The sequence below is a fragment of the Erythrolamprus reginae genome, unplaced genomic scaffold (assembly GCF_031021105.1).
Source record: "Erythrolamprus reginae isolate rEryReg1 unplaced genomic scaffold, rEryReg1.hap1 H_17, whole genome shotgun sequence".
Lineage (NCBI taxonomy): Eukaryota > Metazoa > Chordata > Lepidosauria > Squamata > Dipsadidae > Erythrolamprus > Erythrolamprus reginae.
In genome coordinates, this window is record NW_027248470.1 from 433,004 (window position 1) to 458,822 (window position 25,819).

The 25,819-nt window shown below is 44.1% G+C and overlaps 1 protein-coding gene across 1 annotated transcript in view; it reads right to left on the reverse strand.

Moving 5' to 3' along the window:
• The window catches only part of LOC139155362 (plexin-B1-like), a 229,951-nt gene that overhangs the window by 1,987 nt on the left and 202,145 nt on the right, over positions 1 to 25,819 (reverse strand). The window contains exons 31-37 of the mRNA XM_070730495.1: positions 19,497 to 19,581; positions 19,100 to 19,266; positions 17,606 to 17,766; positions 15,946 to 16,093; positions 12,471 to 12,535; positions 12,284 to 12,359; positions 3,264 to 3,338 (exon numbers count right to left, since the gene is read on the reverse strand). Coding sequence (XP_070586596.1) covers positions 3,264 to 3,338; positions 12,284 to 12,359; positions 12,471 to 12,535; positions 15,946 to 16,093; positions 17,606 to 17,766; positions 19,100 to 19,266; positions 19,497 to 19,581 — 777 coding nt within the window. The remainder of the gene's footprint in view (positions 1 to 3,263; positions 3,339 to 12,283; positions 12,360 to 12,470; positions 12,536 to 15,945; positions 16,094 to 17,605; positions 17,767 to 19,099; positions 19,267 to 19,496; positions 19,582 to 25,819) is intronic.

A 25,819-nucleotide genomic window follows, 5' to 3' on the forward strand; every position in this document is an offset into this window, starting at 1 on the left:
CGCTTGTAGAGAGACGTGTCTCACGGGACAGATACTGATAATCAAAATCAGGGGTGTTTCAAATTCAAGGCCCGTGTGCTGGATCTGGCCTGCGGGATGCCTCTGGCATTCAAAATGGCTCCCACTCCTGTTTTCAGCCTCAACTGCCTTCTGCAGCACCCTGCAGGCCGAAATAGGTACAGGGGGACTATTGTACCCCATTTTTGCCAGCAGGGTGTTGCAGGAGGCGTCCAGCCTCCCCCACTAAAGCCAGCCAGCGGAAGAGAACTACAATGTTGATCTGGTCTACGAAGAAATTTAGTTTGACCCTCTTCCCAAATCTCGGAAGCTTTGACTGACCTGTTCTGGGCGTTTTCCTTGCCTGATACGGGGCATCTTCTGCTAGCGTTGGGGACCTTTTTTGATGGTGATGTTCTAACTGTGGAATGTGCTCTTTGAGATCTAGAGAACTGGCTTCTTCCCTGTGCTCAAAATGGATCTCCCCAGACTTCCTTTCCTGACTGACCCTTTCATAAGCCAAGGAGAAGTATGAAAACAGATGTCTTGAGGCATGGAGTGAGAGGAGGGTTTTTTTAAAAAAAGTTTACAGTGATCCCTCGAGTTTCGCGATCTCGCCTATTGCGAAACGCTATATCGCGAGTTTTCAACCCGGAAGTAAACTCCACCATCTGCGCATGCGTGCCCTTCCACGCATGCGTAGATGGTGGAGTTTCCCCGCCGGGCAGAGGCTTCCCTGGGTCACCCCAGCTCCGCTTCCCAGCTGGGAAGCGGAGCTGGCAATGGCGGGCGGCGCGCGCGCGCTTCGGAAAACCCCAGCTCGGCTTCCCAGCTGGGAAGCGGAGCTGGCAATGGCGGGCGGTGCGCTCGCGCTTCGAGACACCCCAGCTCGGCTTCCCAGCTGGGAAGCGGAGCTAGGGTGTCCGCAAGTGTGCGCGCGCGCTTCGGGAAACCCCAGCTTGGCTTCCCAGCTGGGAAGCGGAGCTGGCAACGGCAGGCGAAGGGCGGGCGGCGGTGGAAGTAAAAACACCATCTGCGCATGCGCAGATGGTGTTTTTACTTCCGCACCGCTACTTCGCGAAAAATCGATCATCGCGAGGGGTCCTGGAACGGAACCCTCGCGATGATCGAGGGATCACTGTATTTAAATTCAGTCTGACAGAATGCAAGGAGCATGTTGCTTTACGGCAGGGGACTCCAACCTTGGCGACTTCAAGCCTGGCAGACTTCAACTCCCAGCAAAGCTGGCCAGGGAATTCTGGGGAGTTGAAGTCCGCCAGGCTTAAAGTTGCCAAGGTTGGAGTCCCTTGCTTTACGGGACTTGCTTTCTCTTTAGTCACCCCTGCTTCCAAAAATTCCAGCAGAATACAGTCTGAAGATATTGCTTTTGCCACGTGGAGTACCCAAAGAGAGCCACAGTTTTTTTCGCCCTCATTTGTCACCCTAACCAGAATTTATTTATTTATTATTATTAGATTTGTATACCGCCCCTCTCCGAAGACTCGGGGCGGCTAACAACAATAAAAAAGACAATGTAAACAAATCTAATATTAAAAATAATCTAACAACCCCCAATTTAAAGAACTAATCATACACACAAGCATACCATGCATAAATTGTATAGCCCTAGGGGGAAGGGAATATCTCAATTCCCCCATGCCTGACAACAGAGGTGGGTTTTAAGGAGCTTGCGAAAGGCAAGGAGAGTGGGGGCAACTCTGATATCTGGGGGGAGCTGGTTCCAGAGGGTCAGGGCCGCCACAGAGAAGGCTCTTCTCCTGGGTCCTGCCAAACGACATTGTTTAGTCGACGGGACCCGGAGAAGGGCAACTCTGTGGGACCTAACCGGTCACTGGGATTTGTGCGGCAGAAGGCGGTCCCGGAGATATTCTGGTCCGATGCCATGAAGGGCTTTATAGGTCATAACCAACACTTTGAATTGTGACCGGAAATTGATCGGCAACCAATGCAGACTGCGGAGTGTTGGTGTAACATGGGCATACCTAGTGAAGCCCATGATTGCTCTCGCAGCTGCATTCTACACGATCTGAAGTTTCCGAACACTTTTCAAAGGTAGCCCCATGTAGAGAGCATTACAGTAGTCGAATCTCGAGGTGATGAGGGCATGAGTGACTGTGAGTAGTGAGTCCCGGTCCAAATGGGGCCGCAACTGGTGCACCAGGCGAACCTGGGCAAACGCCCCTCTCGCCACAGCTGAATAGGGAAGATAGGTGTGGGGGAGCAGTGGGTTGCAGCGGGTACGGTTCCAGTGGCAGAAAGTGAGATGCAAATTAATCTCCGCGCCCCCAATGCCAACATATGCATGCACATGCGAGATTTTGCTTCTGCACATGCATAGCAAGCAAAATAATAATAATAATAATAATAATAATAATAATAATAATTATTATTATTATTATTATTATTATTATTATTATTATTATTATTATTATTATTGATTAGACTGGTTTGCCATCCCTCTCCGGAGACTCGGGGCGGCTCACAGCAACAATAAAACAATACAGGTACAAATCTAATACAGTGATCCCTCGTTTTTCGCGGGGGATGCGTTCCAAGACCACCCGTGAAAAACGAATTTCCGTGAAGTAGAGGAAAGATATTTTTTAATGTATTTAACGAGTATTTGGACTTTTAAAACCCACCCGTTGCATTAAACAGTCATTCTATAATGTTTCTCAGCTGGAACTACATGTGATATCCCACCAGTTTCTTTAATAGAGTACAGGAGTACTGTAGAAGAATTTTATGAATTTTTAATGGATTTAAAATTTTCAATGGATTTAATGGATTTAAATCCCGTGAAGTAGTGAATCCGCAAAAGATGAACCGCAAAGTAGCAAGGGATTACTGTAAATTCAATAATAATAATTAAAACTACAGCTAAAACCCATTATCTTAAAAACAATCTTAAAAACAAATCTCAGCCAAGGATGTTCTCGCGCATGAGATTTTGCCAATTTTTGCCTTTTTTTTTGGTTCTGCGCATACGCGGAAACAAAGAATTTGCCCAAAATCGGCAAAATCACGTGCACGAGAACGTCCTTGCGCAAGTTTTGACTTTGCATGCGCAGAAGCAAAATCTCGTGCCAAAGGGCGCGCACGCAAACCTGCAACAATCCCAGAGGATGTACCAGTAGCGGTTGATAAGGGGAACCCTCGCCTGGTGTGGGGCCTCTACATCACCCCACCCCTCACACACACAAAAAAACCAAACAAACCCCAACTTGGAAGGAAAATAGCCTCACCTGATCATAGTATTTGTTGATGTACTTATAGAGTTCGTGCAGAGCCACCAAGGAATTGAGTTCACCTGAGTAATTCTGCAAGGAAGAGACACCAGCTATTTTTAGTGAGAGGAGCCAAAGCCCCACCAAGCCATGTTTCAAAGTACAGTACAGTAGATCAAGTTCCAGGCTGGGCAGGCCAGGTGGCAAATGGAGTCACGGATTCCGTTCACGCTAAGGCAGATGAATTGCCTCCTCTTCTCCATTTCATGCCTATCTCATCATATCTTATCGGAGCCTTTTCTAGCTGGGGATGCCAAGGAACCAACAAGGGCTGCATGACCAGCATTAGGCCTGCAGACGGTAGAGGATCTGAATTCAATTTACAAAATTGAACAGGTCCAAAGACAGGCTACAAAAATGGTGGAAGGTCTTAAGCATAAAACGTATCAGGAAAGACTTAATGAACTCAATCTGTATAGTCTGGACTGGAGGACAGAAGGGAAAGGGGGGGCATGACCGAAACATTTAAATATGTTAAAGGGTTAAATAAGGTTCAGGAGGGAAGTGTTTTTAATAGAAAAGTGAACACAAGAACAAAGGGGCACAATCTGAGGTTAGTTGGGGGAAAGATCAAAAGCAACATGAGAAAATATTATTTTACTGAAAGAGTAGTAGATCCTTGGAACAAACCTCCAGCGGATGTGGTTGGTAAATCCACAGTAACTGAATGTAAACATGCCTGGGATGAACATATATCCATTGTAAGATAAAATACAGGAAATAGTATAAGGGCAGACTAGATGGACCAGGAGGTCTTTTTCTGCCGTCAGTCTTCTATGTTTCTATGCTTCTATGAATTCATCCTAGTTTTTTTTTTAAATGGAGATTCTCAGCCATCTAGGTGCTGCACTTGCTGAACGTGAGCATATGAACTAGAGAAAAGCCTGGGGGAAATCGAAGCTTCATTAAAAAAAGACCTTGGTGAGCAAGCCTGATGGGGCCTGTGTCCCTAAGGGAGGTCTGTCCCTTGCCAGCTCTTGATTTATTCACACAGGGGGGGAAACTAAAAAACAGACTTTGAAAAAATGATTAAAAAGCCTGTTCTGACCTGGCGTTCCCAAACCACGAAGCAGACTTCTTGTCCCGACAAAAATCCCCTTTTTTATGACGTTACTGTGAATTCTTCTCATTCACATCCATTACTTTCAAGGGTAAATTTACAGTCTCCGGCTTGGAGAGCTGCCAGGTCGATATCTTCAAAACTTGGCAAGGAGCCTCTGAGAGTCTCACAAATTTATTAAGCAAATTAATTATCTTCTGCAAACTTCCCTCCCCATTTTCTCCTCTTTTATTCCCTATGGGAGGAGCCATTCGGCGTCCACCTGTGGCCTTATTCCCAAGTCAACTCTTGTTCCTCAGCTGTTCGTCTGGCAACTCTGCGCATGCGCACACATGGGAATAGGCTCGAATTGTTTGCCTGCCTCATGATGTCTGACTCCAAAGGCAGCTAATAATTGTCAAGACTGCCCTGGCTCTATCTCTGCCTCTAACGCAGAGCACTAGTCACCGCCTTCCCCAGACTCCACCACTGGCCTATGTTCAGTGAAGGGCTGCAAAAAATTTTTACTACCGCACTGTGGGTGTGGTTTATTGTGTAGGTGTGGTTTGATGGTCATGTGACAGGGTAGGAGTGGCTTGCCAGCCATGTGAGCAGGTGGGAGTGGCTTGACAATCATGTGACCTGGGGGTGGTGGCTTAAAGATCACGTGACTAGGTGGGAGTGGCTTACCGACCAAGATAAGTTTTCAAATAGGTGCTTGGACTCTTTTTTTCAGTTGATAAAAGTCACATTGTTTGAGTAGCCACCAAAAGGAGAAAATGATAGACAGCGTTATCTGTTGAGGAGCACAGTAATGTTTTAAGGTTTTGTACTGAACTCACAAGGTTCAGTATGATAAGAGATTAGGCAAGTAGCTCAATTTTCTTTAATTGCTATTAAAGTTCAGTTCTAGATAATGATTAAAGTGTTTATGGTTAAAAATATACTATTTAATAATTTCCTATTTTAAAAGTAATTAAGGATCATACTAAGGTACTAGAGAAGGAAGGACAACAAAAAAAACCCTATTAAGTATTCAATAAATAGTGCATAAAGTTACTATCCCCGTTGTGTCGCCCCCCCCCCCCCCCCGGTTGAGCAGCAGCCCATCACTGCCCGTGTTCCTCCTCAACCCCCTCACTATCCAAATCTGCTGCTAGCCACAACAAAGGCAAGTTCATTCATTCATTCATTCATTAGATATCTATGCCGCCCTTCTCAAACAACTATCTATCTATCTATCTATCTATCTATCTATCTATCTATCTATCTATCTATCTCTATCTATCTATCTATCTATCTATATCTATATCTATCTATCTATATCTATATCTATATATCTATATATATGTAGATTGTTCTGAGTTCGGGTTTTGCCCTGTGTAATATTTTGCATGTCTATGCGACGTTTCGGTGAAATCACATTCACCATCATCAGGCTGAAGTTCCAAGCTTCTTCTTGTTGTAAAATGGAATGTTTGCAACTGTCATTTCTTCCTAGTATATGGTGTGGGGGTGGAGATTTGGTTTGTTTGTAGCAAATAGATTGGGTGATTATGTTTTAGTGATCTGATTGGTTGGTGGAATCATAATTATTAAAAGGATTGACATGGTGATTTTTCTGAAGTGTTTTTTTGTTTAAGGCTAGTTTCCAAATCTCTGGTAGGCGGGACGTATCATCTCTTTTATTTATACAAAGGGGGCTCCTCTCAATTTCTATGGCTTCTAGAGCAATTCTTCTATATAAATTCTCTGTTTTGTGAAGTAATTTAGTTTTTTCAAAGTCAATTTCGTGCCCTGTTTTTTTAATGTGCTGGACAAGGGAGGAAGTTTTTTCTTCTTTTTTAACTGCATTCACATGTTCTGCAATGCGTTGGCTCACTCTTCGATTGGTTTGTCCAATGTATGTGGCTGCACATGTTTTGCAGGGGATTTCATAGATTCCTTGGTATTCCAATTGGATTTTATCTTTGGGGCTCCTTAGGATATTAGATATTTTTTGGTTAGTGCAAAATGAAGTTTTGATGTTATGTTTTTGCAGAATTTTACTAATTTTGTCTGTGGTGCCCTTTATGTAAGGGAGGATGGTGGTACCATTGTCCTGTTCTTGATCTTGTTTTTTGGGGGGTGTCTCTTTTTTGATTAGGTTTGTGATTGTTTTCCCTTCGAATCCATTAGAAATTAATACATCTTTGAGTTTGTTCAATTCAGTTTTTAAGTGCTCTTGGTCAGCTAAGCGTTTGGTTCTGGTGATGAGAGTTTTGGCCACTGAGGTGATTTGTGCGGGGTGGTGGTGTGAGTGTGCATTTAGATAACGGTTGGTATGGGTTTTCTTTTGGTAGATAGTGTGTCCTAGGCTGCCATTGGGTTTTTTATAGACCAGTACATCTAGAAAGGGAAGTTGATCATTGATTTCTGTTTCCATAGTAAACTGTATTTTGGGGTGTAGGCTGTTAAGATGTGTGAGGAAATTGTCTAGTTTTTCCTTACCATGTGGCCAAATTACAAAGGTATCATCAACATATCTCAGCCAAAGTTTAGGTTTGTGTTTGGATTGCTCTAATGCATTATTTTCGAAATATTCCATATAGAGGTTAGCGATGACCGGTGAGAGAGGTGATCCCATGGGGGCTCCCTCTATCTGTTTATATCTTTGTTCGTTATAGATGAAGTATGTATTGGTCAGGCAGTGGTTGGTAAGGTCTAGGACAGTGATGGGCAACCTTTTGAGCTTGGTGTGTCAAAATTCGCCAAAAAACTGAGCATAACTCGGGTGGTGTGTCACCTTGAGAAAAAAACATAATTTTGTGATATTTATAGTTTAAATAACAAATATGCATAATTATATTTCTCTCTCTTTCCTGTCATTCTCTGCCTCAATCATTTTCTCATTTCTCTTTTTTTTCTCCCCTTTATTCTATCATTTCTCTCCCTCTCTCTTCCTATCTTCTCTCTCACACTCTTTCTCTCTCTCTCCCTTCCTTCCTTTCTTTCCTTCTCTCTTCCTTCCACTTTTTTCTCTTTCTCTCTCTCTCTCCCTTCCTTTTTTTCTCTTCCTTCCACTTTTTTCTCTTTCTCTCTCTCTTTTCCTTCCTTCCCATCTTCCCCTCCCTCTCTTTCTCCCTCTCTCCCTTTATATTTATCTCTTCCTTCCTTCCTCTCTTCCTCCCTTTCTCTCTCCCTCTCGTTCACTTTTCTCTCTTCCTCCCTTTCTCTCTCCCTCTCATTCACTTTTCTCTCTTTGGCGAACCCCCAAACTGTTCAGATTCAAGTAAAAGCTTATCAAGGGGGGTGGGGGGTTGTAAAAATCTAGTTATGAGCCGCCAAAGGAGGAAGCAAATGGTGCGACGTCCACGCAGGGTTTTTTTTCAGACTCTCTTTTTTGCGAGCCCGGCATGATTTTTTAAAATTACAAATTAATAACCCGGAAAGGGTTTACCTTAGCACCGTCTCCTGTAACACCGTTCTGGAAGGCGAGCAGGGAGCAGAGGGGCGAGGGCAGTGTTCCCTCTAATTTTTTTTCGGGGTGGGCGGAAAAGTACAGTGTCTGAGTGACAATCCCTTTGGGACTGGGCGGCATATAAGTATAAATAAATAAATAAATAAATAAATAAATAAATAAATAAATAAATAAATAAATAAATAAAGTGTGGGCGTGCGCTATCACACATGAGTGAGTTCTTGCATCTATAATTCTATCCTTTCTATGTCTCCCTCCCTCTTTCCTTTCTATCTTTCTCTCACCCTGCCTTTCTCCAAGCCCTTCCTTTTCCCTCTCCCTATCCTACTACCCCTCACCCTCCTTCTTTCCTCCCTCCCTCCTTTTTTCTCTCTCCCTCCCTTTCCTCCTTCCCTCTTTCCTTTCTATCTCTCCCTCCCTCTTCCTTTCTATCTTTCTCTCCCTGCCTTTCTCCCTCTTTCCCTTCATCTCTCCCTCTCTCTTTATCGCAATTCCCTCTTTCTCCCTGGGCTGCTGTGCCTGCCCTGCAGCCCCACCACGGACGGACTGCCTTAGCATTGGCGCCCCCCCCCCCACACGCTGCAGCTGCCGGACCATCAGCAGCACACACACACACACACACACACTGTGTTTCTCCCTCTTTTCCTTCATCTCTCCACGCACACGCTGGCAGCACACACACACGCGCGCACACACCCCACACACGCTGCGTTTCTCCCTCTTTCTCTTCATCTCTCCACGCACACGCTAAGCTCCCGGACCATCAGCGGCACGCACACACGCGCACACACACACACGCTGCCTTTTTCAATCTTTCCCTCTTTCTTTCTTGCTCTCTCTCACTCTCTCTTCCTTCCTATCTTCTCTCTCTCTTTCTCTCTCTCTCTCCCTTTCTTCTCTCTTCCTTCCATTTTTTTCTCTTTTCCTTCCTTCCCCTATTCCCCTCTCTCCCTCTTTATATTTATGTCTCCCTTCCTTCCTCTCTTCCTCCCTTTCTCTCTCCCTCTCATTCACTTTTCTCTCCCTTCCTTCCCTCCCTCCTTCTGTCCTCTCCTCTTTCCCTCCCTCTCTTTCCCTTCTTTCTCTCCACACCTCCGGCGTGCAGCTGGCTTTGCTGACCGGCACAAGTCTCAAGCCAGCTGCCCCGGAAAGCCAGGAAGGTCCTCCTGCCCTCCCCCCCCCCGCCGAAAAAAACCTGGAGGTCTACCGCCACCAGCCTGAGCCTCCCGTTGCTCCACTCGGCTTCGCTGTGGACCTCCGTTGTGTTTTCGGAGGGAGGGAGCGGCGGGAAAGCCCTGTGCTGGCCAGGAAAGCTGGCTTTCCGAGAAAGCAGCGCGCTTTCTTACAACTTTCTTTCTTACAACTCTTTCCTGGGCAGGGGGAAGGGAGGAGGCCTGCAACCCCTCCCCTCGCTCCCAGCGGCCCCTGCGAGCCAACCACCGTTCGATGCTTGGCACCACGCCAATCAGCTGGGAGGCGGTGTTCTCGCCCCTCCCAGCCATAGCAAATATCGGCGGGGCGAAAATCGCCCGGCCTCTTAATTAAGGGGAGAGGAAAAATAATAATAATTGCGGTTGCAATTGCACTCCCTAAAGCTCCGTTTCTCCGGCGGCCGCGTGTCACCAAAAATGGCTAGGCGTGTCAGTGGTGACACGCGTGTCATAGGTTCGCCATCACTGGTCTAGGATATATTTGGGGGGTTTGTGTTTGTCCTGGATAGCTGTCAAGGCTTCTTTAATAGGTATTTGTGTGAAAAGGGACACGACATCAAAACTCACAAGTAGGTCATCGGGTTGTAGGTTTTGTTTTTTAATTATTTGTATAAAGTGGAATGAATTTTGAACATATGAGGTAATGGTTTCTGTATATGGTTGAAGGTATTTGGCTAAAAATTTGGCAAGGTTTTGTAGAGGGGAGCCTATAGAACTGACTATTGGCCTGAGAGGTATCCCTTCCTTGTGTATTTTTGGAAGGCCATAGAGTTTTGGACATATGGAGGATTTTTCTCTGGGGATGATTTTTTGCTGGATTTCTTCGCTGATGGGAGAGGCCTTGATTTTGGATTTCGTGGTTTTTTCTAGGTAGGTGGTAGGATCTGTGCTTAGGAGTTTGTAGGCTGGGTTTTGTAGTAGAGTTGTCATTTTTTCTTTGTATTCTGAAGTATTCATCACTATTGTGGAGTTTCCTTTGTCGGCTGGGAGGATAATTATATTATTGTCCTTCTTCAAATTGATAAGTGCATCTCTTTCCTCCTTTTGTATGTTGCTTTTAGGAGGTTTACTAGAGCAGAGAATATTAGTGACTTTAAGTCTGATTTTGTTTGCTGTATCTGGGTTGATTTTATTTTTATTGATTTTATTTAGAGTTGTTTCAATTCCACATATGATGTTTTCAGTTGGGATACGTTTGGGGGTTATTGCAAAATTGAATCCTTTTGAAAGAATATTGGTTTCTGTAGTGGTGAGTGTCCTGTCTGATATGTTATGTACTGTTTTGGTCATAGGTTGTTGTGGAGGGCTGGGTTTCTGCTGTATTTCTAGTTTTTGGAGTTTTTTATTATGTGTGTCTGTCTTGTATTGGGTTTCTGTTTCTGCTCTCCAGATTGATATTTGTTTGAATTTATCCCAGAGTATAGGGTGTAATTGGTTGCTGATTTTAAGGTGAAGAGAGAGTAGACTTTTGTTGATTTCATCAAGTATGAATCTTTTTTTGTGGAGTTCATTTCTGATTACATTTTACAACAAGAAGAAGCTTGGAACTTCAGCCTGATGATGGTGAATGTGATTTCACCGAAACGTCGCATAGACATGCAAAATATTACACAAGGCAAAACCCGAACTCAGAACAATCTACATACATATACCCGTGAAAATTTACGAAAACATATATATATATATATATATATATATATATATATATATATATATAATATATATATTCTCTCCTTATCTCTTATATCATATCTATCCTCTCCCTCCCATCCACTTCTCTTCTTTTTTACTTTCTATCTTTATATATATTACTTAATGTCTATTCTCTTCCATATGTATTGTATATTGGACAAAGAATAAATAATAATAAGAATTAATTAATAATAATAATAATAATAATAATAATAATAATAATAATAATAATAAACTCAGGGCGGCTGAAGGTATGACGATACCTTCATCATTACCCTTACCACTACCACCAGCAGCCATTCGGGCCGTTAGAAATCTCCCACCAGATGGAGAAATGGCTTGGCCACCAAAGCAGCTGCCAAGCACTGGTTTCATCAGCCAATTCCACTGAGTGACCCCAATGCGTTGTTTTGGAGAAACTGAAGTTCCTGGATGATCTTCAAAGAGAGCCCAGGCTACAAATCATTGCATTGCACGCAGCCTTCCAGTTACAACCAGTAGCTGAGCCTCCTGGCTGACTTGATCTTACAACCCTTTTATTTGGCGGTTGAAAAACAAACATAGTAACAGAGAAGACTGACGGCAGAAAAAGACCTCATGGTCCCTCTAGTCCGCCCTTATGCTATTTCCTGTATTTTTATCTTAGGATGGATATATGTTTATCCCAGGCATGTTTAAATTCAGTGATTGCGGATTTACCAACCACGTCTGCTGGAAGTTTGTTCCAAGCATCTACTACTCTTTCAGTAAAATAATATTTTCTCACGTTGCTTTTGATCTTTCCCCCAACTAAGCTCAGACTGTGTCCCCTTGTTCTTGTGTTCACTTTTCCTATTAAAAACACTTCCCTCCTGAACTTTATTTAACTCTGCACTATTAAACAAATGCAGTGTCCATTAAATGAACCAATGGTTCGTTACAGATGTAGTTTTGCCAGAACCCAGATGTTAAGTGGCAGTTTGGGGCAAAAATGACCTATCCAGATTCCTAAGAGGTCAGTAAGGGGCGAGTACAAGTGCACTAGAGTGCCTTCCGTCCCCTGTCCTATTGCTCTCCTATATCTCCTATACCTTTCTTCTATTCCTATATCTCTTCTTCTATTCTTTCATTCATATGTTTTATTCCTATATCTTCTATTCTATTATTTCTTAGATATATTTTACTATGAGTATCTCCTCTATAACCTTCATTATGTATTTTACCATGTATATACCCACTAAACCCACATTGTGTATTGGACAAAATCAATCAATCAATAATAAATAAATAATAAGAAATGCATCCAAATAACTGTGGGATGCAGCAAACGGTGGTTAATGTGGCTGCGTTGCCAAGCACCTGAAGTGTGTGATCATGTGATCCCGGGGGAGATCGACCGGGTCACAACTCCCCTTTTCCAGGTAAGTCATAACTTTGAAGAGTCGCTAAGCGACTGGTCATAAGTCGAGAACTACCTATAATGTCACCACAAGTGGCAAGGGAACCCCGATGCTGCTTCTAAGGATGGCCCCAGTGAAGGCCTTGGCTAGGAACATGTACAAGAAAAAAGGAAGGATGTAGCTGGGAGGATTCTCACCCGTGACAGCTCCGCCAAGGCCGAATTCATCTCCTGATCGCTGGCTGAGATGGTTTGGCGAATATCTGCATAGTACCTGCAGGAGAGAAAAGTTCTTCCTTAGTAATGTTGCACCCAGGTTGTCCTCTCCCTGTTTTCCTTCCCCTTGAATATATCCGGCTTCCTTCGGATACTTCTTCTTCCTTACCTTTCCACCATCTGCTTATAGCGCGGAATGTCGCGGGCGTAGAGCAGCTTGTTAATTGGGGAATCCTGGAAAGGCCACCAGAAAAGTAAGGCATTATTTTATTTATTTATTTTATTTATTTATTTGACTTCTATGCCACCCAATCCCGAAGGACTCAGGGAGGCTTACAATAATATTATAAATAGAAATACAAACACATACAGAAAAATAAAACAGAAGTGGAACCTAATCTAAAACTATAAAACTATAAAAAAAACCCATTAATTATAAAGCAGTTTATTTTATTTATTTATTTATTGGATTTGTATGCCGCCCCTCTCCGCAGACTCGGGGCGGCTAACAACAGCAATAAAACAGCATATAATAATAATCCAATACTAAAACAGTTAAAAACCCTTATTATAAAACCAAACATACGTACAGACATACCATGCAAAAATTGTAACGGCCTAGGGGGAAAGAGTATCTCAGTTCCCCCATGCCTGGAAGCAGAGGTGGGTTTTAAGCAGCTTACGAAAGGCAAGGAGGGTGGGGGCAATTCTAAACTCTGGGGGGAGTTGGTTCCACAGGGCCGGGGCCACCACGGAGAAGGCTCTTTCCCTGGGTCCTGCCAAGCGACATTGTTTAGTTGACGGGACCCGGAGAAGACCCACTCTGTGGGACCTAACTGGTCGCTAGGATTCGTGTAGCAGTTATAATCCCAAAGATACATACCATTCATAATTATATTTATTTAATTATATTTCTATGCTGCCCAGCTCCCGAGGGACTCAGCGGCTCACAACAAAAATAAACATGGAAATTTTTTTCAATTTTAAATAATTGCAGCCATCCATACATTCATGGGCTGACCTTGCTTGTAACCTCCCCAAGATTAATGGCACCAGGCCTGTCAGAAAAGCCAGGTCTTTACAGCATTCTGGAAGGCCACTAAGGTGGGGACAATGAGATCTCAGGAGGTAGCTGATAACAGAGAGTTGGGGCCACCACAGAGAAGGCTCTCCCCTGCGGACCTGTCAGCTGACAGTTTAGCTGACGGTACCCGAAGAAGACCAACCCTGTGGGATCTAACTGGTCGCTGGGAGTTATTAATTTCAATGGCCAGAAAGTTTTACGAATAATTAAAATGATTAGCACTTGGGGGGTGGGGGGTGGAATGAGGAGGAAAGGAAATAAAAGCTGTAATTGGAGGTGTTGGCAGAATACTTCTATTTCCTGTCTTTATCCAAACAGTCACACCCGAATCTTCCTCTGAAAAATGGGTGCAGAGCTCTTTAGCATTGCTGGCATCACTAGAATTATCTGAGAGAGATCCATGATAATGCAGCAACACCATCTCATATGACACATCAATGCTCTTAAAGTAGCATCTTCCCTTTAAGAAAATCCTGTGGCTTCTATTCCAGGAGACCATATAACTGCTAGAGAAGGTGCTATTGAGCTCTGGGTTTTTTTAATAGTTACAGTATATTTATTTATTTTATATTACACTATATTTATTTTATATTACATCATATTTATTTTATAATCTGAAGTTAGTTGGGGGAAAGATCAAAAGCAACGTGAGAAAATATCATTTTACTGAAAGAGTAGTAGATGCTTGGAAGAAACTTCCAGCAGACATGGTTGGTAAATCCACAGTAGCTGAATTTAAACATGCCTGGGATAAACATATATCCATCTTAAGATAAAATACAGAAAATAATATAACGGCAGACTAGATGGACCATGAGGTCTTTTTCTGCCGTCAGACTTCTATGTTTCTATAATTATATTATATATCATATATCATCAAGTGTTGGTAATGACCTTTAAAGCCCTACATGGCTTTGGACCAGACTACCTCTGGAACTGCCTGCTACCGCACGAATCCCAGCAACTGATAAGGTCCCACAGAGTTGGCCTTCTCCAGGTCCCGTCGACTAAACAATGTCGTTTGACGGACCCCAGGGGAAGAGCCTTCTCTGTGGCGGTCCCGGCCCTCTGGAACCAACTCCCCCCGGAGATTAGAATTGCCCCCACCCTCCCTGTCTTTCGTAAACTACTCAAGACTCATTTATACCACCAGGCATGGGGGAGTTGAGATATTCCTTCCCCCTAGGCCATTACAAGTTATGCATGGTATGTTTGTGTGTATGTTTGGTTTTATAATAAGGGTTTTTAGTTGTTTTATTATTGGATTGTCACATGCTGTTTTTATCATTGTTGTTAGCCGCCCCGAGTCTATGGAGAGGGGCGGCATACAAATCCAATAAATTATTAATTATTATTATATTAACTATAGCTCCTTTGAGATCTTGCCAGCATATAGATCAGCCGCCCTGAGTCTTCGGAGAGGGGCGGCATACAAATCTAATAAATTGAATTGAATTGAATTGAAATCAGGGAACCAGCCTTCTGAAAGAAAAATAATTAATGCGAGTAGAGTAGAGCAGAGCAGAATAACAGAGTTGGAAGGAACCTTGGAGATCTTTTAGTCCAACCCCCTACTCAGGCAGGAAGCTATATACTATTTTAAACAAATAGTTGTCCAATCTCTTCTTAAAAACTTCCAGTGTTGGAGCATTCACAACTTCTGGAGGCAAGCTGTTCCACAGATTATTTGTTCTAACTGTCAGGAAATTTCTCCTTATTTCTAAGTTACTTCTCTCCTTGTTTAGTTTCCACCCATTGCTTCTTGTCCTGCCCTCAGGTGTTTTGGAGAATAGGTTGACTCCCTCTTCTTTGTGGCAATCCCTGAGATACTGGGGTTGCCACGGCGGGACCCAGGAGAAGAGCCTTCTCTGTGGCGGCCCCAACCCTCTGGAACCAGCTCCCCCCGGAGATCAGAACTGCCCCCACCCTCCTTGCCTTTCGTAAAGTTCTTAAGACCCATCTCTGCCATCAGGCATGGGGGAACTGAGACATCTCCCCCAGGCCTATACAGTTTATACATGGTATGTTTGTGTGTATGCTTGCTTTTAATAATGGGGTTTTTAGTGTTTTTTAAATTATTAGATTTGTTCTTACATTGTCTTTGTTATTGTTGTGAGCCGCCCCGAGTCTACGGAGAGGGGCAGCATACAAATCTAATAAATAATAATAATAATAATAATAATAATAATAATAATAATAATGTCTCCCCTGGTCCTTCTTTTCATTAAACTAGCCATGCCCAGTTCCTGCAACCGTTCTTCATATGTTTTAGCCTCCAGTCCCCTAATCATCTTTGTCGCTCTTCTCTGCACTTTTTCCAGAGTGTCAACAATTTTTTTGCATCGTGGCGACCAAAACTGGATGCAGTGTTCCAAGTGTGGCCTTACCAAGGCCTTATAAAGTGATATTAACACTTCACGTGATCTCGATTCTGTCCCTCTGTTAATGCAGCCTAGATCCAAAAACACACACACGTCTTGCACCAGGAAACAACCATTTGTGGGACGTGGCTTCCCCATTCTCTTCACATTCATTCTCAGCTGCCTTCTTCCAGGCTTACCCGGCCCAGTTTGTGGTCAGCAAGGGTGCAGGAGTCCATGAAGGTCTGAGCAATGACCAAGAGCACAGCGTCCACATTATCTGACGTTTGCACATCAAACACAAACTGGGGGTTCTTGATGATGTTGATCCAGAACCTCAAAGGCAGACTGCAGGAAGAAAACAAAGGCTCAGTCGAGAGCATTCATCAGGACTGCTACCATGTAAAGGCTAACAAATGACACGTTCACGACAACATTGTGACACAAATAAGTGTAAGTTATGTAAATGTTGTTCTTGACTTACAACTGGCCCCTTAGTAACATATTCACTATCACATTTTCTGAGTGTAATATACTCTAACTGTAAAACAGGGCTATTAATATCACAGAGATCAGAGATGGAATTCTCTGAAGCCTGCTACTGGTTTGCTTTGTGAGCACTTTGTGCAGGCATGAATGTTGTGCGCGCCCCAGGCATTACTGTGCAGCATTAAAAAAGGAGCATTTTCAAGCCATCAGAGTTTGCAAAGGTAAGTAGAACAGTGAGGGGCGGGGGAATCAGCTGTGCCACGTAAATCTCCTGCTTTCTAGCTAATTTAGATTGCGTGGCACAACTGATTGTTGCACAGCTGATCGCCGGATATACTGGTTCGCATGAACCGGTAGCATTTTGTACTACCAGTTTGGGCAAACCGGTCCGAACTGGTAGCATTCCACCTCTGACAGAGATGATATTGGGCTGGGCATCAGCAAAGTTTTGCGAGGTTATTATCTTCTGTGGGTAAATGAAGAGCCAACCAATAAACAGCATGATCAAGATATTTATTGATTGATTTTGTCCAATACACAATGAGGGTTTTAGTGGGTATACACATAGTAAAATACATAATGAAGGTTATAGAGGATATACAGGTAGTCCCCGACTTATGATGTCGATCCGTTCCTATGGGGCGTCGTAAGCCGAATTTCTGTGTAAGTCAGAATACTGTATTCCAATTTACACGAACGGAGGTGGCGGCGGCGGCATCTTCAAGGGACCAACAGCTGGTCCTTCTCGGGGCTGCGTTGCTGCAGCCTCTGAGGCCACCCACCGCAGAGATCCCCTTGCCCGAACGGAGGCGGCAATGCAGCACCGAGAAGGACCGGCTGTTGGTCCCTTGAAGGTGTTGGTGCCGGTGCCGCCGTTCGGGCGAAGGAATCTCTGCAGTGGGTGGCGGCAGTGGCTCCGAAGCCACCCACCGCGGAGATCCCCTCGCCCAAATGGAGGCGGTGGCGGCAGCAGCAGCTTCAAGGGACCAACAGCTGGTCCTTCTCGGCGCTGCATTGCCGCCTCCGTTCGGGCAAGGGGATCTCTGCGGTGGGTGGCTTCGGAGCCACCATGGAGATCCCCTCGGCCGAACGGAGGCGGCGGTGGCGGCCTCGGAGGCTGCAGCAACGCAGCACTGAGAAGGACCGGCTGTTGAAGCCATTGCCGCCTCCGTTCAGGCAAGGGGGTCTCCACGGGGTCTCCGAAGCCGCCGCCCACCGCGGAGATCCCTTTGTCCAAATGGAGGTGGCGGCGGCAGCGTTGTCTTCGAAGCTGTCCCTAAACGTTGTACGTCGGGGACGACGTAACCCGGGGACTACCTGTACTCATAGTAAAATATATCTAAGCGGCTTCCAGTAGATTTGGTTGCCTACCTATTTGTTTTCCAGATGTGGATGGTTTCTGGATCTGTGATCCCATGATTCAGTGCTTGCTCATCAAGCAGGTCAAAAAAATATTTCACAGCCAAAGGGACAGGGCGACTGGTACTGAGGATCACTTGGAATAAATCGTCTACGAATTTCTGTAGTGTCCCCTACAAGGAAATAAAGCACACATCGGACCAAGTTATGGCAGGGTTCTCTTGGGGGCCAACAAACACAAGAGCAGTGAAGACCAATTCAGGATAATTTTACAGCATAGAACCAGCCAGTGGATGTTATGGATTCTCCCATCATGTGTGGAAGTGGGAAAGGTGATCCCAACATTTAATTCTGATCTAAGGAAAACCGGCTAAGGAACCCACAAATTCTGTGAGCTAGAGAATCCTGATAGATCAGGGGTCTTCAGATGTGGAAGCTTTAAGACTTGTGGATTTCAACTCTCAACATTCTTCAGCCAACTTGAGGAATTCTGGGTGTTGAAGTCCACATGTCTGTCAAGTTTGGAGACCCCTGTGTCACGCTGAATATTGACAGCCCCAGAGACATTTAGTAATTAAAGGGTTAACTGTGTGTGCTTTACTAAGATCCTCCTATTATGATGTAATATCCTGCCACATCTAACATCACATCCTTCTTCTTCATCCTAAAACTCCATTCTCCATTCTACCTCCATCATGTGAAGACATATTTTGTTATGTTGTCCATCGAGACATGTTTATTTTCTACTTTTATAATAAAAAGAAATCTTGTTTTGAACAAATGACTGGGCTTCCATCTATCGCCTCTGCGGTGATTAAGGTTCTAATGGACTTTAATAACTTACAAACTGTGACACCCTGGAATAGATCACGGAAAGAAGAAAACAATAGCTGGTCATTTCCTATATGATTTTTTTTTTACAAGACCTCTTAAGCCAAACTATTGTTGTGAGCCGCCCCGAGTTTGCGGAGAGGGGCGGCATATAAATCCAATAAATCTAATATAATCTAAATCTATCAGTTGCTGTACATCTTAATCTCTACTAACAAAGAAATCTTCCTATCATAAAGTTGTAAAGAAAAAAGTGCATTTATCTTAAATACTTTTTCCCATGGAGCCCTTACAGATATACGCAGAGGGGCGGCATACAAATCTAATAAATAAATAATAAAGTAAATAAAATAAATTGTGTTGGGGAAGTTCTCAGTTCTCCTAAAACGATTAGTACTACAACCTTGTGTCAAAGAATCCCATGCGGTAGCTTATGCCCACTGTGTTGAAATGTCTCCTTTTATCTGCCCTAATTTGCCCTCCAGTTAAATTCCCAGTAAACAACAGTGTGGATAGGATTAAGTCAAGGAAACTAGACCGACACTGTAATGCTGTGCATATTTATTGAGAAGAAAGTCTTATTCTCTCAACTGGGTTTCCTCCAAAGGTTGCGTAAAGCCTGAAAGATCTGTTGGGAATAAACAGAGCACGACTCAAGACTGGATCCCTTCTTACCTTCATGGAAAGGAGGCGCGTGAGATAGATCTCTGGAATCGCTTTGGCTCTCTCCCGTTCACGCAGGCTCCCTCGGCGATGTTTAGGCAGCTCAGGTTCCTCGGTCGATTTCACCAGGTGCCAAAGCTTCATGCCACCCTCATCTGCATCCTCCAGCATTGGAGTTTCTAGAACACAAGCCAGCATAAGGCCACTCTGGATGACTGGCAGTAGGTCATCAGGTGGCAGTGGTTCAATTTCTCAATTGAACATTCCCCCCAGTATCTTCTCAAATTAACGTGCTACTCCAAACTGGCTTGATAATTAATTTTCAGCCCATTTTTGTTCTTTTCTCCACTCAGTCCACCCAAGCTGCTTTTCCCCTAATAGCCAAATAAGAGTTGGTGTGGTCACTCACTCTCTCCAGGGATGTAATCCTGATTCTCTCTGGGAAGGTGCTTGGTCATACGAGGGACTAGGGCAACGGTGGCTCCATCAGGCACCTGAGCATGGGCAAAAAAAACCTGGGTTAAACAGCTTTCTGGACTCAACATCTTGTTGCATTGTTTCTCAGCAAAAAAAAATAAATCTGGAAGTTGGCCTTCTCAAGAAGACTTCCCTGGATCCAGTAGAACTGAAGAACCTTCGTCCAGTCTCCAACCTTCTGCCGCACGAATCCCAGCAACCAATTAGGTCCCACAAAGTTGGCCTTCTCTGGGTCCCGTCGACTAAACAATGTCGTTTGGTGGGTCCCAGGGGAAGAGCCTTCTCTGTGGCGGCCCCGACCCTCTGGAACCAGCTGTCCCTTGAGATTAGAACTGCCCCCACCCTCCTTGCCTTCTGCAAACTCCTTAAAACCCACCTCTGCCGTCAGGCATGGGGGAACTGAAATATCTTCCCCAGGCCTATACTGTTTATGTATGGTATGTTGTGTGCATGTTTTTAAATTATGGGTTTTTATTTATTTATTTATTTATTTATTTATTTATTTATTTATTTATTTATTATTTAGATTTGTATGCCGCCCCTTTCTAATTATTGAATTTGTATTATATATTGTTTTCTGTTGCTGTTGTGAGCCGCCCCGAGTCTGCGGAGAGGGGCGGCATACGAATTAAACAAACAAACAAACAAACAAACCTACTCTTTGTGGGAAAGTTTGTAGAAAAAGTGGATTATCTAGACCAGTGATGGCGAACCTATGGCACGGGTACCACAGGTGGCACGTGGAGGTATATCTGCTGGCATGCAAGCCATTGCCCTAGCTCAGCTCCAATGTGCATGTGCCAGCTGATTTTTGGCTCGCACAGAGCCTCTGAGAGGGTGTTTTTGGCTTCCAGAGAGCCTCCGGGGGGATGGGGGAGGGCATTTTTACCCTCCCACAGCCTTTGGGGCCTGAGGAGGGTACTGGGCCTACTGGGCCCACCAGAAATTGGGAAACAGGCATTTTCTGGCCTCCAGAGGGCCTCCGGGGGGAGGGGGAAACTGTTTTTGCCCTCATCGGGCATTAAATTATGGGTGTGGGCACTCGTGCGTGTGTAAGTGCTCATGCTCTTTCGGCACCTGAGGAAAAAAAGGTTCGCCGTCACTGATCTAGACCCTTTCCAATCAGGCTTCACACCTGGCTACAGCACAGAAAGTGCTTTGGTCACTCTGATGGATGATCTCTGGCGAGCCCGAGATGGGGGTCATTCCTCCATGTCGGCGCTACTTGACTTCTCAGCTACTAACACATTCATAACTGCTGCGATTCACTTAACAATGGTGTCAAGAAAGGTCATAAAATGGGGCAAAATTCACTCAATCATGCACAATCGTGGTCATAATTCGAGAACTGCCCATATCTACAGGGACAGGTGCTGTTCCAGTGATAGCGTATTTTTCAGAGTACAGTGATACCTTGTCTTACGAACTTAATTGGTTCCGGGACGAGGTTCGTAAGGTGAAACCATGTTTCCCATAGGAATCAATGGAAAAGCGATTAATGCGTGCAAGCCCAAAACTCACCCCTTTTGCCAGCCGAAGCGCCCGTTTTTGCACTGCTGGGATTCCCCTGAGGCTCCCCTCCATGGGAAACCCCACCTCTGGACTTCTGTGTTTTTGTAATGTTGCAGGGGAATCCCAGCAGCACAAAAACAGGCACTACACTGGCAATGGAAGTCCGGAGGTGGGGTTTCCCATGGAGGGGAGTCTCAGGGAAATCCCAGCAGTGCAAAAACGGGCACTTTGCTGGCAACGGAAGTCCGGAGGTGGGGTTTCCCATGGAGGGGAGCCTTCGGCTGGCAACAGAAGTCCGGAGGTGGGGCATCCCAGCGGCGGCGGTGGCGGATTCATAAGGTGAAAATAGTTCAGAAGAAGAGACAAAAAAATCTTAAACCCCGGGTTCGTATCTCGAAAAGTTTGTAAGATGAGGTATCACTGTATAAGACGCACATTTCCCCCCCTAAAAGAGGCTGAAAATTTGGGTATGTCTTATACGCCGAATGTAGCTTTTTCAAATCTTTTTCCCCAGCCCTAATGAGGTGCTAAGGATCTTCCCGGCTTGCAGGGGTTTTTCATTGCTACTCCCACCGAAGAAGGTTTTTTTCCAGCTCTGTGTCTTTGCAGGCTTGTTTTCATCGTTATTCCCTCTGAAAAAGGTTTTATTCAGCCCTTAACCAGGTGATAAAATAATGTGCTGAAGCTGACCAAACTAAGGACACCAGCCAGATGAATACCTGCTAGGTAGATATTTCCCCCCTATTCTCAGCCCCCAAAACTAAGGTGCATCTTATTTGGAATACTGTGTTCAGTTCTGGAGACCTCACCTACAAAAAGATATTGATAAAAATTGAATGGGTCCAAAGATGGGCTACAAAAGTAGTGGGATGTCTTAAGCATAAAACTTATCAGGAAAGACTTAATGAACTCAATCTGTATACTCTGGAGGACAGAAGGAAAAGGGGGGACATGATCGAAACATTTAAAGATGTTAGAGGGTTAAATAAGGTTCAGGAGAGAAGTGTTTTTAAAAGTGAACAGAAGAACATGGGGGCACAATCCGAGGGTAGTTGGGGGAAAGATCAGAAGCAATGTGAGAAAATATTATTTTACTAATAGGGTAGTAGATGCTTGGAACAAACCTCCAACAGACGTGATTGGTAAATCCACAGTAACTGAATTTAAACATGCCTGGGATAAACATATATCCTTCCTAAGATAAATTACAGGAAATAGTATAAGGGCAGACTAGATGGACCATGAGGTCTTTTTCTGACATCAATCCTCTATGTTTCTATACTCCGGTGCATCTTATACTCTGGAAAATACGGTATTTTTCTTATTTACTCTGTCCTGGAAGACTAGCCCTAAAGGTTGATTGTCTATGGAGATTCTCAATCATCCAGATCGTGGTAGTTCCAAAATTCTTTTTAAAAGGCAACTGGAGTTTGCTATCTTCTTTTCCCCTTGGAAGTCCAGGTGCCTTTTGAAAAACACTTTTGGAACTATAAAGGCCGATCTTAAAAAACTCTCATGGGAGAAATAAAGGATAGAACTGTCCAGATGTGGCAGATGGATTGCGATGAGTTGTTGTCTGAAGGTGTGATGAAATGCCTAACTGGCTTTGGGAATACAGAGGAGACAATTAAGGGGAGGAAACGGGGCAATTATACAATAGACTTTTAAAATCCAGGGTAGGTAAGAGGTCGGAGAAAGAGACCCATGAGGAACTCCACCTGAATTTTGCTATGAAGTTGAGCTAGAGGATTCCTCTGGCAGGTTTTTGAGATTCTGCTATTTTCCCCCCTAGAAATCTAAGTGCTTCTTATTTCCTGAGCTTGCCAACCTTGTATAACTTAACAGAATGCAAGGAGAATCTATTTTGAAAACATGGCAGAACGGTGGTGCTAGGAAAGCCAAAACGATTGTTCACCAATTACATCTTAATAGGCTGCCTAGAGACTTAATTGCTGCTTTTTCAGTCCAGCCAGCAACCTTTCTTAATGCATACGGACAGGTTGGAAGATTTTTTGTCCCGGATGAGAAGATGGAGAGACTGCCAATTACCACAGATGGTCCTTGCCTTAACGACCATAACGGAGGCTGGCCGTTACTGTTGGAAGTCACGACAGTCATAAAGTGAGTCAACCACATGATCAACCCAGTTGGGGAAAAGACCAGAAGCAACGTGAGAAAATATTATTTTACTGAAAGAGTAGTAGACGCTTGGAACAAACTTCCAGCAGATGTGGCTGGTAAATGCACACTAACTGAATTTAAACACGCCTGGGATAAACATATATCCATCCTAAGATAAAATACAGGACATAGTATAAGGGCAGACTAGATGGACCATGAGGTCTTTTTCTGCCGTCAATCTTCTATGTTTCGATGTGGACTTCAAAAATTTTAGCAAGGGTTTCTCTACCTGGTTGCTAGGTGGGTGTGGCCATGGTGGCCGTGGTCTAGTCAGCCTCCTGTACCATGGCGGTGGCAGGGGGTGTGCATTTTTGCCCTCCCCAGCTATGGAGGCTTTCTTCGAGCCCCTGGGAGGGTGAAAACAGCCTCCCCAGGCTACGGAGGCTTTCTGGAGGCCAGAAACAGGAAATGTTCCGTAGGCCCGTTTTCCCCCCTCCCTGAACTTCCTCACACACCCTCCACTTATGTGGCATCCAAAATGAGCTGCAGAGAGTCTCCTGGGAGGGGAGGGGTCTGCGGGGCCAGCCAGGAGTGGAATTTGGGGGGTTCTCTAAACTGCACAGAATCTTAGCTAGAACCCCTGTGAACCCCCAGCCACCCCGATTTTATTATCTGTTTTGCAGCGAGCGTTAAGCGAATGCTACAGTCAGTAAGCAAACCCATAGTCTTCACCCGTTTTGTCGTAAATGCTGGTTTTCACCAGTGTGATCATGTGATGTTATAAACGTCCATTGTAAGGGGCCTGAAATGCAGTCATGTGACTCTCTGTGTGTGTGGTGGTTGGGAACAGCGATTGGATCTTTGAAACGGAGTTGTAAGTCCCCGTCCCCCCTGGAGGTCCGCTGCAATTCCAACAGGTTGCTAAGCAACTGGTTGTAAGTTAACAACTCCCTCCAGCCACTGTTGTTGATCTAACAGGGTTGGAATTATGCTCCTTTTGTTCATCAGTCTGAGCATCCCTTATGTGGCGATTATTTTATGTCACAAACAATGGTTTTGTTCTATAGTATTGTTAAATTAAATATAATGAAGTAGACTTTAAATTAAATAAAAGATATATTGAAGTTTTAAGGATAGTTTGATATTAAGAAATCTAATGACAAGGTTTTCTTTTCTTTTTTTATTAGAGTAAGTAATTGATTTTAAAATATTTTAATATACAGTGGAACCCCGACATAAGAGCTGCTCTACTTAAGAGCAACTCGAGATAAGAGCTGGGAGGGGAGAGATATTTTTGTTCTACTTACAAGCCCAAATTCGAGATACAAGCGCCAAGGAGCTGTCTCCTGAAGCCGAACGCTAACTTCCGCGTTCGGCTTCAGGAGACAGCTGCGAAGCGGCGCGCGTGTTTTAAAAGGTTGCAGCCGGCCTGGGGGGCTCGGGGGGTGCTTGCAGCCAGCCTGGGGGGCTTGCCAGCAACCCCCCGAGCCCCCCAGGCCGGCTGCAACCTTTTAAAACACGCGCGCGGCTTCGCAGCTGTCTCCTGAAGCTGAACGCGGAAGTTAGCTCTTTTTCTTTCTCTCTTTTACCTTCCCTTCCTCTATTTCTTCTTTTCTTTCTCCTTCCCACCTTCTTCCCTCCCTCCCTCCCTTCACTCATTCCTCTCTTACTCTCCCCTTTCATAAGTTTCCTTGCTTCCTTCCTCTGTTCCTGTCCCTTCCCTCTTTCCTTCCTTCCTTCCTTCCCACCCTCCGTCCATTCATTTATCCCATTCCTCTCTTGATCGCTTAAAGCCGGTCCCTGGTGCAAAAAGGGTTGGGGACCTCTGTCCTACAGGATTGGGTGGCAGAGAAGTTGAACATATGTAAATTTAAAAGTTTAAGAAAGTTTACAAGTTAAGTGAAAGAAGCTTCATTATTCATTTATATGTACATGTACATTTCTTCATTAAAAACTTGTCTTTCTGCATAATTTAGACTAACTTTGTGAGTTTTTTGAGGGCTGGAACCAATTAAAATTATTTACATTAATTCCTATGGGGAAAAGTCGTTCGAGATAAGAGCTGCTCGACTTAAGAGCCCAGGTCAGGAACGAATTAAACTCGTATCTCGAGGTACCACTGTACAGTGTTCCCTCGATTTTCGCGGGTTCGAACTTCGTGAAAAGTCTATACCACGGTTTTTCAAAAATATTAATTAAAAAAATACTTTGCGGGTTTTTTCCCTATAGCACGGTTTTTCCTGCCCGATGATGTCATATGTCATCGCCAAACTTTCATCTGCCTTTAATAAACATTTTTTAAAATAAACTTTAATAAATAAACATGGTGAGTAATGATCTAAATGGTTGCTAAGGGAATGGGGAATTGTAATTTAGGGGTTTAAAGTGTTAAGGGAAGGCTTGTGATACTGTTCATAGCCAAAAATAGTGTATTTGCTTCTGCATCTCTACTTTGCGGAAATTCGACTTTCGTGGGCGATCTCGGAACACTGTATGGTTAAATTAGACACAATGAAGTAAATTTTAAACAAAATGAAATTATAAAATTAGAATGTTATATTGATATTTTAATTGATTATAACTGTAATATCAAAACGGAATGTTGTCAATTATTTTTCTGTA